This window comes from Equus asinus, chromosome 6, assembly GCF_041296235.1.
Source record: "Equus asinus isolate D_3611 breed Donkey chromosome 6, EquAss-T2T_v2, whole genome shotgun sequence".
Classification (NCBI taxonomy): domain Eukaryota; kingdom Metazoa; phylum Chordata; class Mammalia; order Perissodactyla; family Equidae; genus Equus; species Equus asinus.
This window is the reverse complement of record NC_091795.1, coordinates 13,895,512-13,910,361: the sequence shown is the minus strand read 5'-3', so window position 1 is coordinate 13,910,361 and position 14,850 is coordinate 13,895,512. Positions and strand designations below refer to the sequence as shown.

Below are 14,850 nucleotides of genomic sequence, written 5' to 3'. Positions count from 1 at the left end.
CAGGAGAAAGTGCAGAGTGCTATGCAGACTAAAGTGCTGTGCGCACCCACGTTCACAGGCATCGTCCCTATCAGGCAGGTGGTGTCAGGCAAATCTAAAGCTGTTCATGAGCCTTTTTTTGCTTAGGAAGATTTGCCCTGAGCTAACATCTGCTGCCGATCTTCCTCTATGTATGTGAGCTGCCGCCACAGCAGGGCCACTGACAGACGAGTGGTGCAGGCTCATGCCTGGGAATCAAACCCAGACCACCAAAACGGAGTGTGCCCAACTTAACCACTAGGCCACTAGGGCTGGCCCAAGCTGCTCATGAGCCTTTTCAACATCTCCTATGTACCTTGCCTCACTACGCCACTGAAAGGAGTGGCCTTGCAGTTCAAGATGACCATCCCTGCACCTCCTTAGGTGTACCCCACACTTCACAGTACTCAGATGCCCATTCTGCAGAAACAACACTACGTTCCAGGGAAGCGAAAGTCAGGGGCATGAACTAGAACCAGCTCTTCGGAAGCCGGGCTTGGAGCTCTTTATACGCCCTCATCTGAATGCCGAAACCAAGTCAAGGAGAGTTAAAAAATCTTCAGAGACAACCTGACATACAGATATTTAAATCACCTTTCTTCCGGTGGAAGTCACTGAAGGTCACTTCCAAACAGGTGGCCGCCAGTGTACAGCACCTGCTGGCACCGGGTACGCTAATCAATCATGGCAGCATCTCACGATGACACGGAGCAGGCGAATTCCCAGACCCAGAGCCTGCGAGCCGCCTTGATGCCTGATTCTGCTGGGAGGCCACCAAAGAAGCCCACAAGGAAAGCACGTTCCGCCCACCCCAGGGGAGGTGCTGGGGAAGACCCTTCCATCCCCTTCCACCTCGCCTCTCACACCTCTGTTACGTGAGGGATTTGCACACCATGACCTCTGAGGTCACTTCCAGCATTAAAGTCCTTTGCCTTCTGTGACAAAGGCCATGTGTGGATATACCTAGGAACAATATCACAGCAAGGTCTAGATTAGCCAAAATCCATTCCACGAGGAAGCATACCCACCTTCGGGGTCTTTAAAGGTCAATGTGATGAATTTGCTAGCCACCATGAACATGAAAATCACCCAAAAGCATGCGGCCAACAGAAGCCACTGGTGGTGCATGTTGTCAAAGGTCAGCCATTCAGTGATTCTTCCTGGAAAACAAGCAAAATGCCTCTGCTGCTTACAGATGAACCAGTTAAACAAAAGGCAGTCAAAAGAACAGGGGATTTCAATTAAGAGAAGCAATATGAATATTTAAATTTTTTTTTTTTTTGCTGATTCAATGTGTATTTTGACTCAGTATTTAACTTAACATTTTATTTTTAATTAGTAATATTAATTTATGGATTTGACAATTAAATCAAATTTAAAGCAGCCATTTCTACTTGTTTTTGGAATACATGATAAGATTTTACTTCCTCAGATCTGTCCTCCTGGCTCCTTTCTGGCCCAGGCTAACATCAGAACGTGTTCCTAGTAGCCGGCACCCAGCAGGGCCTGGAAGCAGGTGGGCAGGGGGCGGCCTGCCAAAGGCTAGACCTTTGCTGCGCAGAATTCACAGGGCGCAGACACCGTTCTGAGGCAACGACGAGAAGGCTGCGTTTAAAATCCTGATTCGCTGGGATGTGGCCACACCTAGAGAATCTCTAAAGCAGTAAAGAACGAACACGGGAGCTTCTGCGTCTCCATTCACTTGCCTGCAAGGGCCTGGGTGGAACCTTGGGGGTGGCTGTGTTTCATGCTATCACTGCCCGGAGTGATGCAGAGCACGTCAGTCCTCAGTGGATCACAGAAGTCACACTCTGCTGCAGGGGACACATAAAGAACCAGGGAGTCGCACTCAATTCTTGGCAGGAGAGACAAAAAAGTGTGTTTCATTTCACCTTTAACACAGTGCTTCTTCAAGCCAAACCAAACCACTTCAAGAGACCCTGCCGGGCGGGGCTGGCTTCCACCAGCTGACCGGGGCATCCGTCACTCCTGGGCTGCAGGGAGGGCCAGTCCTCTAAGCACAGTGCTGACGGCAAAGGATTTCAGAGAGCTTCTGAACGCTGGAAGGGACAGAGCTCAGCGACGACCCAGGTCATCAACTCTCCTCCTTGTCTCAACAATCTCACTGGGACCAGGCATCTGAAACCCGAGCTCCCTCCACCAGGTGGTTATCCAGCCTACACCTGAATACACACTGCCATGGGGAGCTCACCACCTGCCATGCGGCCTGTACCTTTACAGGGTGGTTCATGAGCCACCTTCTGTCATCCTCGTGGGCCCACACATTAGCCCCAGTGTGTTTCCTGGGGTTCCCAAGTAGGGTTGTCAAATTAAATAAAAATACAGGACACCCAGTTAAGTTTGAATTGCAGATAAATAATAAACAATTTTTTAGTATAAGTATGTCCCAATACTACATGGGGTATACATTTACTAAAAGAAGCTATTTGTTGTCTCTCTGAATTCCAGACTTAACTGGTGTCCTGCATTTGATTTGGCGACACGACCCAACAAGGAGAACAACAATCCCGCTTTAACCGCCAGACGCCAGCGGGCTGCCCCAGCCGAGCCTCCCTTTCTGCTCCTGCCCTTCCTCACCTGAGGCAGCTGCACAAAGCAGAGAGCCCTGGGTGGCTCCACCACACACCAGCTCCGTGACTCAGCAAGTCACTTAACCCCTCGAAGCCTTGACTTCCCTGCCCTAATACCAGGCCCTCCTCCCGGGGTGGCCATGAGGATTAAATGAGAGAATGCACATAAAAGGACCAGTACCCACCCGGCCTGGGGCAGATCCCCTATAAACACAGATCAACCCGTGCCTCAGCATCCTTTGTGACTTTCCAATTTAATCCACGTGTACCTTTCTAAGTGCAGTGGCCAGAAATTAACACGACAGCCTGGTCTGCCCCAAGAGGAGAGGAAAAGGCGGTACTGCCATCGCAGGCGACTCCAGCAACTAACCCTTCTCTTCTAGAGACAAGCAAGGCATAGACTGTGCCAGAGGGTGCAGGGCTCCCCAGACCTGACCCTCCAAGACGGCAACACTCGGAGGGGTCCCTGTGGGTCACAGCGGGGAGCTGCACTGAGAAACGCCAGCTGCAGGCCTTTTCTAACAGAGGGCGGAGGGGCCAGTGTGGGTTGGGCAGCAAGCAGAGAGAAAGGAGACAGTACCAGGAGGGTGGCCTGCTTCCAGACAGATGGGCCTTGGTTCCTGGGCACCAGTTCTCAGGAAGATTAGAGACCAAGGTTCTGAGCGGCCTGGGGCCTGCAAGCCACACTTAGCTCAGACAAGTGAACGTGGACAAGGGGTCTGCTCCCTCACGCACGCAGGCATGCTCACTCTGCAGGGCCGGGAGCAGAACCCTCTGGTACGGCCACTCTCGGCGGCCTGCTCTGCTCAAGCCTGCTGGGCTTCTGGCCCAGGAGCCCCCTCCCTGGCATCAGGCCAGCACTCAGGAGGTGCTTATGGTTCAAGGATCTCCTCTTTCCCATGGGAACTAGTCTGCTGAAGGGATCTGAGTCTGCCCACCGAGCTCACCTCTAGATAAAAGTGGAAGATAATCAATCAATAGCCTTTCATGAAAATGAGGATCACGTCACCTGCTCTCCAGAAAGCCAGGTGGCTCCCAGGTAGGATTTCTCCATCTGGGCTAATTGAAAAGTGAGAAGCCTCGCCTGCGTGCCTAAGTCTTGGATTTTCATTTAAAGTCAGGAGCCCTTCACTTCTTCCCTGCAGGCCGGGGTGGGCGCTGTCTATTCTCTTCCTTTCCCAGCTGGGGAGCTCTCACCTATAAGAATACAACAGCCACCTGCATACCCATCAGTGTGCTGTGAGGGCCCGATGAGACAGAGTCTGCCAAAGTACCTCGTCCACAACTTACTATACGTCACCCACTGTCTTCTTTCAAATGGGAATTTTATTTTAGAAAAGCTCAACTTCTGAAGTGACTTCTGCCAAACTCCTAGTAAACTAAGATGCCTAGAGAACCTGACCCCTTCCAAGCCCAGCCACTGCAGCGGGGTCGGGAGAAGGGAGGTCTGCCAGGTTCCCACCTGCCCCTCCTCTCCTCCACGGCCCACCTGGACTGGGCAGGGGTGGCGCGCAGGACACATGGGCACTCTGATGGGGGCTGCAGATTTGGAAAGCTAGGGAGCATAAACCCTAGCCCCTGCCAAATATGTTCTTTTAAAGCAGAGTATAAAGCCACAGGCCCTCGCCAGTATCTTGAGTACAGCCACCAAGACCAGACTGAGGCCTGCTGATGCCCCCCGTGCCACAGAGCCTGCAGGCGTCAGGGTGAAGGCCCGCGCTCAGGGAGCCTGGGAGGGATCTCTCTCCTGGCCACTGGGCTTCTGTAAATGCCAGGTCGGCACAGCACGGGAACACTGGGCTCTCCCTGATCCACACCCTGTCGGCGCCCCCAAAGCCGCTCTCCGTTACCGCATCTCATTTCACTTCCTCCAGTGCTCCCACCGCAGCCTGAATGCTTTGGGCGTTTACTGTCTGCCTCCCTGAGAAGGTGAGCTCCTGTGAGTACACCAGGACCAAATGGTCACACAGTAAGGCTGCAATTGTTATGTCCTGAAGGATTATGTCAACCAAGGAACTTAGGAGAACTCAGGGGAGCTGAAAGGTACTTCAGAAGACACCTTGCCCAATCCTTTACCCGGGAGTTTCTAAACTCTTTAAGGTATGAGGCCCCATTTCAACCTCAAAATATTTCTCCAGTCTCCTATGAGAGTAGATAAATGCTTAACATCCGATAACTGAGACTAGAAAACAACCAAAAGCTACTAGGACTTCAGTATTACTTGAAAACGCAATTATGTTTTATAAATCACGGCACTTACATGCATTTGAATAGACGTACAACATTAAACATACTGACTGGGGTTAAGAAATCATGGCAGAGTCCAAAATAAATTTTTTTTAACTATAAATAAAACTCTCTGCTGAAAGGCAAACTAATTGCCTAGATCTAAAGCATTAAGATATATTAGTAAACAAAAAGGTAAGCTGCAGAACTGAATGTAGGATCTTACCTGTTAAAAATCATATACATGTGGTCCTATGTGATTATCCACAGGCAAAAACACATGGATGTAATGCACAGAATAAAATCTTTAGAGCATGAGTAGAGCCATTTTTTTACTTTGTACAATTTTGTATTTTAAAAAAACTTTTGCCATAAGCATGCATCCATTTTACAATAAAAACCAATGAAAAATAGGAAACGCCACCTACGTCCATGACCGTGGTGTTTTTATTTCTGCTGTTTAGTTTTTTCTACCTGACTACCACCAACTGCAGTCTCCTGACCGCTTTGCACAGTGTGGGAAAGGACGGCAAATACCCCTCCAGCCAGGAAAAACGTGGGGAACGGACAAGGTCAATATGTATCTGAATATTTAGTAAATACATCTTTGTCTTCTTAGTTGTTATTTAGTTTAAAAAAAGGATTTAATATTTACAACATACAGTATAGTAAACACCTGTTTACAGACACTTGGCTCTATAGTTTTGCTGTACTTGAGTTTTCCAAGGAAAGAAAGTGTTACACACAAGGTTGGAGGCCCTCCCTCTGCAGAGGTCCCCTCCATCCAGGCTATTACACGTTTACATCAAATACGACTCCTCTGATATGAGCGGGAGCATGGGTGTGGGAAGGTGTCCTCCGGCCCAGAGAAAGGCAGGGCAGACTGGGGAAGGCGGGGAGGCGCGCTCACCCAGGCCGGGCCAGGACACGCTGCCTTATGCACGGATGCTTTCTAGGGAGGCTCACGCTGGCAGGAAGGCCTGGGGTGAAGAGATGCACGGTTTTTAAGCACTTAATTTTTTTTTCTTGTGTTCCACAGCAAGAAAATTCACAAATTATACACAGACTCAAGTGAAAAAGCTGTCAAAGCAAGCAGGTTAAAAATCTAGATAAATGTGGACTTGTTCTCCAAGTGGCATGTATGTGAGCCACCCAGAGCCAGTAAGACAGAAGCCTGGTCCTCTCAGAACCCACCCCCACTCTGGTCCAATACCCCTACAGCTGACAACATACAACAATCAAACATGAGCAGATGTATACCTGCATGTACTTTTAAGGACAAAATAACCTAAAACTGATGATTCGCCAAGGTCATCATGAAAAGGTGTATGCATTCACCCAAAAAAATAGGTGCCAAGGATACAAGACTGAGTCAGTCTCAAGCCAAACACAGATGCACACACAGTCCATGTCCTCCTGGAGCCTACAGTCTAACGGAGAGACACATACGCACCAAAGAATCTGTCCCAGAAGGGGGAGGAGGGAGAGCGACACGGCGCTGCCAGAGGAAAATACAAGGGGACAGGACCCGGGCGGAGGGGTCAGGGACAGCAGTTACCTAAGGAGGTGAAGGGTCAGGGTTCTGGGGCAGGGGTAGGTGGAAACAAGCCAGGGGCCCTGAGTAACTACAGGAAGACCCCTGCGGCTGCAGTCTCCAGAGCGCCATCAGAGACAAGCAAAGCAGATGCGGTCAGACAATGCGGGGCCTCAGAGAGCTGGTACGGAACCTGGCCTTCACCTTGTGGGCAACAGAAAGCCATCGACGGGAGTTTTACCTGAGAAGAGTGATGCTGGTGTCGTGATCGGATTTACATTTTGAAGCTATTTCTCTGGCAGCAGAGGCAAAGACATACAGCACACCGTCCACTGGGCAATTCCCCAGTCTCAAGGTCATTTCCATCGGTGGAGCAGGAGCGCCCAGCTCAATGCTCCACGTCACCAGCTCAGCATCCAGGTCTCCAAAACCAGCGAACGACCTAGTAAGATCCACACTGTCTGACAGGGTTGGGGGTTTTAGGACTCCTAAAGAGTAGGGTTGGCTGTGGGGTGTCTTTCTTTGAGGTTACATGCATTCTGAATCTAGATATCTGCCGAATGGTGGTTCCCAGCCCTGGGAACATTAGAATCACCTGGGGAGCTTTTAAAATATATAGCAATGCCCTGGGCCCCAAGAACACCAGAGGCAAGACAACACAAATCTCTGGAAATGGATCCGGGGCATGTTTTAAAAGCTCTGCCCAGGATTCTAATGAGCAGCCAGGACTGAGAACTGCTGGTCCACGCCTCTAGCCTTTCTCAACTTTTACCGCCCACAGGAATCCCTGGGGATCTTGTTAAAATGCAGATTCTAGGCATTCTAACATAATAGCCATTCTCTCACTACCTCCTTCCAGTATAAGAAGAAAAATTGGTAGCAAAAGAGAATCTGTCAACCAGAGTCTATTGATGCTCTGAAAAAACAGCTTAAAGAAGTTTAAGTGGAATCAAAGACCTCCACTGCTGTTCCCTTTTACTCTCTTATCCAGTCCTCACATCTATAGGTAACTAGACCAAATTAGGATTTGGTCTGACCTTGGAAAAAGCATAATAATCTGTCTTATTTTTTTTAAACAAAAAGGAAGGCATTCCAAATTCGCTTAGCCCCAATTCCTCTAAGCCTGCCCCACTACCTGCATTGTTCCCTGAAACACACAAATTCTCCGTGGGGTTTGTCTCCTGCCCAAGCATGACACCCCAGGGCTCACTATTTCTGTCTGCAGAGAGATTGGGGCCTGACATCAATAGTCCTTTCTTCCATGGCTCTGCCAAGGGCCACTGCTCTCCCTGTAGCCCAGTGACAAATGGCCTTTAAAAGGCCTGACATTTTCTGTAATTAACTCTCCTTTGTTCAAGGAGCCAAGACAACTCCCCAAGTGCCTCTTGTAGCTAATGGTAGCAAACCTGAGTGTGCCTCAGCTCCCTGTGGTCAGGGTGTGCTGCCCGGAACAGGGCCCCCCAGCCCCCAGGAGTCAGCACATTTGTCTTCAGAGCTTTCCCACCTCCGGTCATTAAGTGGGATTTTCACATGTCAGGATGGCGGGAAGGCCAGGGTCAGGCTCCTTGAAAACCCACGAGGCAGAACTGCTGGTTAAGGAACTTAAGAACATGTGGGCAAAGCAGGGTCAGGGAAGCGAGACCTTAGCTGAACCTACAAGAAACCCCAATCAGTTTTTCTCTGTCTCTAATACAAAAGAAAGAGAGCACACATTTCACATGCTTGTAATTACTAGCAACAGGTTTGGTCCTATTACCATCTTTCGGTGCAAATTCTCCCTCCCCTGCATTTTCCAAAAGATGCCTGTAAATCCATTTTGCTCAGCTGCCAATAACATTGCTGCCTGAGCTCTTTCCCCCGTGTTTGAATTGTCATCCAAAAAGCACACAGCGTTTCTGAATTTGTGTGGAAAATCCTGACTCCCACCTCCTTCTTCTTTTACTAGGCACAGTCACCTCTAAAAGGTCCTGAAAAGTCCTGTAATAAGACCACTTAACTCTGTTTAAAACAGAGTTTAAATCAAAAAAAAGCAAGTGGTCTAGATGTGCACACAGCAACACGGTTAAATCTCAAAGCTGTGATGCAAAAGAAATAAAGTAAAAATAGAATGAGATTATGACACAGTGCCATTTCTGTAAATTAAAAATGCAGGCACTGAAACCAAAAATACATGTTCTACAAAAACATATAGGGAGAAAGAAAAGAATGACCTTTCCAGTGATTTATGAGGTGGGGGATGGGAGATGAGATTGAGGAAAGGGAATTAAAAAAGAATATGTAAGTAAATAAAATAAAAGAGGGGGTCTGCGGACATCAGTGATGGTAAGTGAGCAGTAATATTCACTTATCTCCTTGAATGTGAAGGAGAAAGAAGGACAGACAACTAGATAGAGACAGAGAAAGGAGATGAGATGAAACAAAACAAAAACCCCAGCTTTTTTCCAAATGTCATTCATTCAGCAATGTTTACCAAGTGCCCACTCTGAGCCAGGAGCTCTTCTAGGCCCTGGGGACACAGTAACAGTCCCTGAGCTCCTGGTGCCTGGTCCTAATAGGGGCAGATAGGCCATAGGCAAACATAACGTCTACCATTCCACCAGGCAGGCGCTGAGTGCCAGGGTTAATAACGAAGGAGCGTCAGGGTTAGAGGGAAGGCCTCTGGAGGGGGCGGGGGCGGGTTGAGAAGACAGAGAATAGAGCGAGGGAATAAATCAAGCAGCCACCAGGGTGAAGAGCTTGGTCTGGGTCCCAGGATCCCAAGAGCAGCAAGGTGGCCAGTGTCCCTCTCACAGAGTGAGCAAGATGACACGGAAGTGCCCAGATAAGAGTCCCATCAGTGGCCCTTTACTGAGATGGAACCCCCTGGCTTCCCCCTCCCTCACACACACTGCCCAGGGAGCGGATCACACGTCTAGTGTTCAGTTTTTAAAACACTCTTTGAAAACACACCCTGACACTGAAGGAAACTTCACAGAAAAAATCTGGTAAGGCACAAGGAACTGGTAACCCCAGGAGGACTAAGAGGGGGAAGACGGGAACCAGAGAGCAGGGCTGGGGCAGTGGGGACATTCCACAGTCAACCCTTCACACCTTGTGATTTTGATCTAAAATGTATTACCCAATCAATGAGACAATTAAATTACAACTTAATAAAACAAACCATTGCATATCAATTTATACAATTTATAAAGTTCTATTATTGTCACTGCGATTTTTAAATTCACAGTAAGGGGTTCTCTCGATCGACACTCAGAAATTTCCTTTGTCTATTCTGCTGTCGTCTTAACTTGTAGTTACAATCTTAGAATGACTGATGATCCTCAGTCAGCGGCATGAAAGCACATTCCTAACTGCTCAGGGAAGGCACGTCCCTGAGGTTAAGACAGAGGCTCCTGAGTGAGAATCAGAAAGAGCACACGCCTGGAAGGGGCTGGAAGGGGCTGCTGCGGGCCGGGCGCCGCTCTCAGCAGGCACTAAACTCTCCTAATTCTCAGCCTGAGAGGGTGCTCTGATTACGACATCTAAGAAAGCGTTTCTAAGTATATCTGCACATACTCCTACTTAAGTTTTAAGTTTCCTAAAATCTCCATACAAGCAAGATAGGAGGTAGTGAGAATACTAATGACACAGACCTCAGGCAGCCAGTGAGCTGACGTTCTTCTTCACGGGCCTTCTGAGGCCTGGGGTGCACATGTCTTGCAGTATTTGCCTTGTCTGAGGTTCTCGGTTCCTCCTGTCACTGTACAGAACAACCAAAAAAACAAAAAGCACCATTAAAAGTTATCAAATCAACTTACTGAACGTGACTTGGTTTATACTTGAGAAACAGTTAACCACTCTGAGTATTCAAGTATATTTTGCACAATAGGTCTCTTATAGAAGTGGGTTATACTTAGATTTATTGGCAAAAGAATAAATACTCTAAATGTACCAAAAGAGCGAGCTGTTTAAAAGACTCTTCCCTGTAACTTAGTGTGAAAAATGAAATATTTTATGTAGCAAAAATAACCAAATCCTATTACACCTGTTTTACATGTTTGATATTGGGTAAAGCATTTCTGTATAAGATGATCTGCCAATGCAAGATGTTCTCCGGGTTTTGCATTTCTTCAAGCCTTAACAACCTGGCAAATTCTAGCCAAATGTCGTACAGTGAATAAATAACTGGAAACAAGTCAAACTTACAGAACTGGCAAGATTACAGGTTTAAAAGAGTTAGCTGGCAAAATAAACATACAACTTATTTAACACACAATACAGCCCAAGCTGCCTGGGACGTAGCACAGTTCAGCTGCGCTTCCCTTCACTCTTATTAACGCAATACTAAAATTAAAAGCAATTCCATGTTATGTAGATCAAAAGATTAAGCTTTATGTACTCACATCTAGATTGTTCCAGACCTGTGTCTTGGCTTCTGCAATCTCTAAGGTCCTGCATTCACCTCTCTCGTCTGTTTGCATTTCTGGCTTTCCCCCACCTTTTTATTATACGACCTCAAGCATTTGAAAAGTAATCTGAATATAACTGCAAATTGCCTAGGATATTTACTCATTCTTTCCTTTCTTCGCAAGGCACTCCAGTTTTCATTCCAGAGAAGGAAAGAATTTTTCTCTCAGGTATTTCTTTGAGATTCTCAAAGCAAAGATGGAAACATTTTTCTTTCCATCGTGAAATTCCAGCTTTGACCCACGATGGACTATGCCCTAATTACGATGGGAGAAAAGGGAGAAGACTGTTTCTCTCTGTGTCTTTTCTTTTTAACCCAGTCGTTGAAAAGAGAGAATAAGTAGGTGTTGGAGACCAGCATGTGGGAGCTAAACTGAGCTGCCTGATTTTAAGAACGTCTGAGAAATTTCTCACTCTCGCAGCTAAAACTGACCAATACCCAACTCTCTATGGCCCAAAGCCCCAGACTTTGGGTGTTTCAAACAAAAAACCCTTTATGACAGTCCTCCCGTTTAGCTAACCAGAACCTGGCCGCACTGCTTTCTATTCACTGCCCAGCCCTTTCCTGCCTTTAGCAGGCCTGGAAAACAAAAACGACAGCTTTTGGAAAACCTAGTTCATCCTTCCAGCCAGAAGTGCAGAAATTTATGCCTCAACCTCCAACTTCTGACAGGCCTCTCATTGTCAGCATCAGAGCTGAGAGCACTCCGGAGCCGATCTGGCAGGAAACATGCATTTCCAACCACCCCTTCTCCTCTCATCCACCAAGGAAGACGTGCCTAACTGGGCGCTTAGGAAAGCCTGCACATGTTCCTTCTTCCCTGCCCTCTCTTTCTCTCTCTGCATGCCCCCTGCACCCCAGGGGAACATTTTCTTCCTCTTTCCGTCCCAATTAAAAATGCAAATTCTCAGCCAAGGATGAAAGAAGTGAATTATAGATCGCCGGGTAGCAATAATTCCACTGATCACAGCATCCCGCAGCCAGGACGCTGCCTCATTGCATAATTAACGTGATGAAGGTTCTTCCCATTAATCCCACGAACTAGGGAGGTCCTCAAGTCGCCAAAACACACTGGGACGTCGGTCGCAATGAAAACCGGTTCACCCCGTTTTCCCGTCCACCCAGGGTGGGGTGTGGGTGCGGGTCCCCATGAAACCCACCTCCCCTGCCCGTCCCCGAGCTCACCCTCGGCGGAGCCGGAGCTGGCTGGGCTCCTCGGGGCCCTCCGCGCGCGGCCCTGGGGCGAAGCTCGGCTCGGGCCTCGCGGGCCTCAGGGCGAAGCGCGCGGGGGCCCTCCGTCCCGGGAGCGCGGGAGGCTCGCCCCGCCCGGCGGCCTCCGCGCCTGCCCGCAGCCCGCCCGGCCCGGGATGTGGCGGCGGCGGCGCCGGAAGGAGGAAGCCGGCGCGCGAGGCCCGATCCGGGGGGCGAGGCCGCCGCCGCCGCCCCACGCGGCCCCGCCGGCCCCTCCGTGCGCGCCGCCGCCCGGCTGTGCGCGGCCCCGCCACCGGCCCCGCCCGCGCGCGCCGCCAGTCCCGCAGGACCCCGTCTCCCCGGCGCGTCGCCGCCGCCCGGTCCCGCGCCGGGTCCTCGCGCCTCCCTTCCTCCTCCTGAAACCGTATTACATCCCAGGATGTTAGAGACGCGTGCGGCCAAACCGAATGCCGCCAGGTCTCCAACCAGAGAACCGGTTTGGTGTTTGGGAACGAAAACCAGTCTCAAACTCGGAAAAAAGGGGGAAAAAAATCCGAACCTGGGGAAAGGCAAAATTGCTTAAGTTTGGGATTTCTCCCAGGATTTTCTAATCAGCCTACCTACGAAAAGCAGGACCTATTCTTTACAGAGCCGCCGTCGGCTGACAGCCTGGGGGATGTAACTTCCTTGTAAAGGTGTAGTTGATTCATGAACTGCTATAGGCCCTAACAGTTTAACTTCTTAACCCTATGGAGTTGTAACTTCTTAACCTGCAAAAGTGGATAAAGCGTTAGGATTTTAGAGCCTGGTAGAGAAGTCAATCCCAAAGGTGTTAGGCGTTTTATTGCCCTGGAGAAAGTAAACTAGTTTTCTTTTGATCTAACCTACATGTTTGCTGACTATCTATATCTCTTTAGCAAACAGAGTAATATAGATATGTGTGTACACACACACACATGCGCACATAAAAGTTTTGTCAGGCTTTCAAAGAACCAGCTTTTTTTGGTCTCCCCTGTTGGTTCCCTCGTTAATGAGTAAAGTATAATATTGTTGGGGCTCACCACTTTTAACAGGATTTCACTTTTAACAGGATTACTAACCTCCATGGTTCAAGATGGCCAGGTGGTTTACCTGGCCTGCTGGTCGCTCGTTCCAATATTTATGGAGCTGTTTCTTTGGGTGCTGTGGTTGACAAACATTTGCCTTCTCCTTGAGGATCTGAGTGGACACACATCCATGGGAGAAGCACGATAACTAAATTTGGAGCTTAGATTTGACATAGAATATTATGCAGGATTTAAGGGCTCAAGCTCTGGGAATTAGACCTCATGGGTCCAAATCCTTATTCCATCACGTATAGATGGTGACCCTGTCAAGTTCTGTCATCTCTCTGTGCCCCAATTTCCTCATCTATAAAGTGGGGATATATAGCATTTACCTCGGAGCGTGGTACTAAGGAATAATGGAGATGATGCAGGAAGGTACATAGCACAGTTCTCCGCCAGTCGTGAACACTACGAGGAGCATTAATTGCTGTGCATTCCCGAGATGCTCTTCAAATATTAAAAGATACAATTCTTTCTAAGGGCTTACCTACTGGCGACTAAGGTAACTGAGAATTTTTCTTGGGTTTTTCCAAATTATTCTAGTTCTTCTTTTTGTTTCTATAAATGAACTACAGGAAAGTCTTTGTATATCTTTATAACAGGAGGATAGTTCCTAAAGTAGCAGTTCTCAAAAGTGTGATCTGTGGACCCATGGTGGTCTCCAAGATCCTTTTAGGGGGTCTGCAATGTCAAAACTTTTCACAATAATACTAGGACATTAGTTGTCTTCACTATTTAGACATCTGCTCTGATGGTGTAAAAGTAATGGTGAGTACAACTGACGACACAGCACGAATCCAGGCCGTGGAACGAAACTGGATTGTAGTCATTGCATTCGTTGCCACCATGCACTTGCAGTAAAAACAAACATACAAACAGAAAGTGTCACTGAAGAATGTCCTCCGTGAAGCAGCCGAGCCCTTTGGAACAGACTGGGACATGCACATAAGTACTCCTGCTGCATACCTTGGTCTCTTGGGCCGTGGTTTGCAATGCGAAACAGCTGGCTGCTTTTTTCCTGGAACACCATTGCTACTTGAAAGAAGAACTGACAGACAAACTGTGGTGACACAGACTTGGGTATTTGGCAGACATTTTCTCCAAAATGAATGAAATGAGCCTGTCACTTCAAGGAAAACAAGTGATAGTATTTGTTGCCAATGATAAAATTCAGGCTTCATGTGAAAATTCAGACTTTCGGAAAACCTGTACCTCCCACTATGAGTTTGACTGCATCCCAATATTTAACGATTTTTCTGATGAAATCAGTGGTCATCCTCACGACCATTTTTTAAATATTGTATACTGATTGATGGTGGCACAATAAGAAATATATATTTGGTCTTTTCCCCTGTTCCCGACACAGAGCTTCTAAAATCTTTGTAATTTACCGAATGATAGGAGTGACAGGAGCATCTTTTGTTCTGATATTTGGCCTTTGTTCCTGGTTGCTGAGGCAAAGCTCCTAAATTCCTTGGAATTTTCTGGGTGGCAGGAGGGTCTTGTTTTAATGAGGCAACTCTAGGCAGGCCCCTAGGCAGCTTCAGATAGGGACCAGTAGGACCAAACCTTGATTAGAAGGCGTGAACTTTCAGCCCCACCTCCTGTCCACCTCTGGGGAGAGGCAGGGGCTGGAGATTGAGTTAATAATGGATCATGCCTATGTGATGAAACCCTCATGAAACCCCCTAAATGGTGGGGTTTGGAGAGCTTCCGGATTGGGAAGCACATTGAGGT

The 14,850-nt window shown here is 48.2% G+C and overlaps 1 protein-coding gene across 4 annotated transcripts in view; it reads right to left on the bottom strand.

The window, feature by feature from the left end:
* CHST10 (carbohydrate sulfotransferase 10) overlaps positions 1 to 12,160 on the bottom strand; it is a 29,431-nt gene extending 17,271 nt beyond the window's left edge. Inside the window, exons 1-5 of one of the 4 annotated variants that reach the window (XM_044772983.2) lie at positions 12,002 to 12,141; positions 10,002 to 10,108; positions 6,611 to 6,811; positions 1,725 to 1,832; positions 1,047 to 1,178 (exon numbers count right to left, since the gene is read on the bottom strand). In XM_044772983.2, the coding sequence (XP_044628918.1) occupies positions 1,047 to 1,178; positions 1,725 to 1,767 (175 nt within the window). In that variant the 5' untranslated portion in view covers positions 1,768 to 1,832; positions 6,611 to 6,811; positions 10,002 to 10,108; positions 12,002 to 12,141. Of the gene's footprint in view, positions 1 to 1,046; positions 1,179 to 1,720; positions 1,833 to 6,610; positions 6,812 to 10,001; positions 10,109 to 12,001 lie in introns of those variants that run through there. The other 3 variants (XM_044772982.2, XM_070511621.1, XM_070511622.1) reach the window with 3 other exon arrangements.
* Positions 12,161 to 14,850: the final 2,690 nt, after the last annotated feature.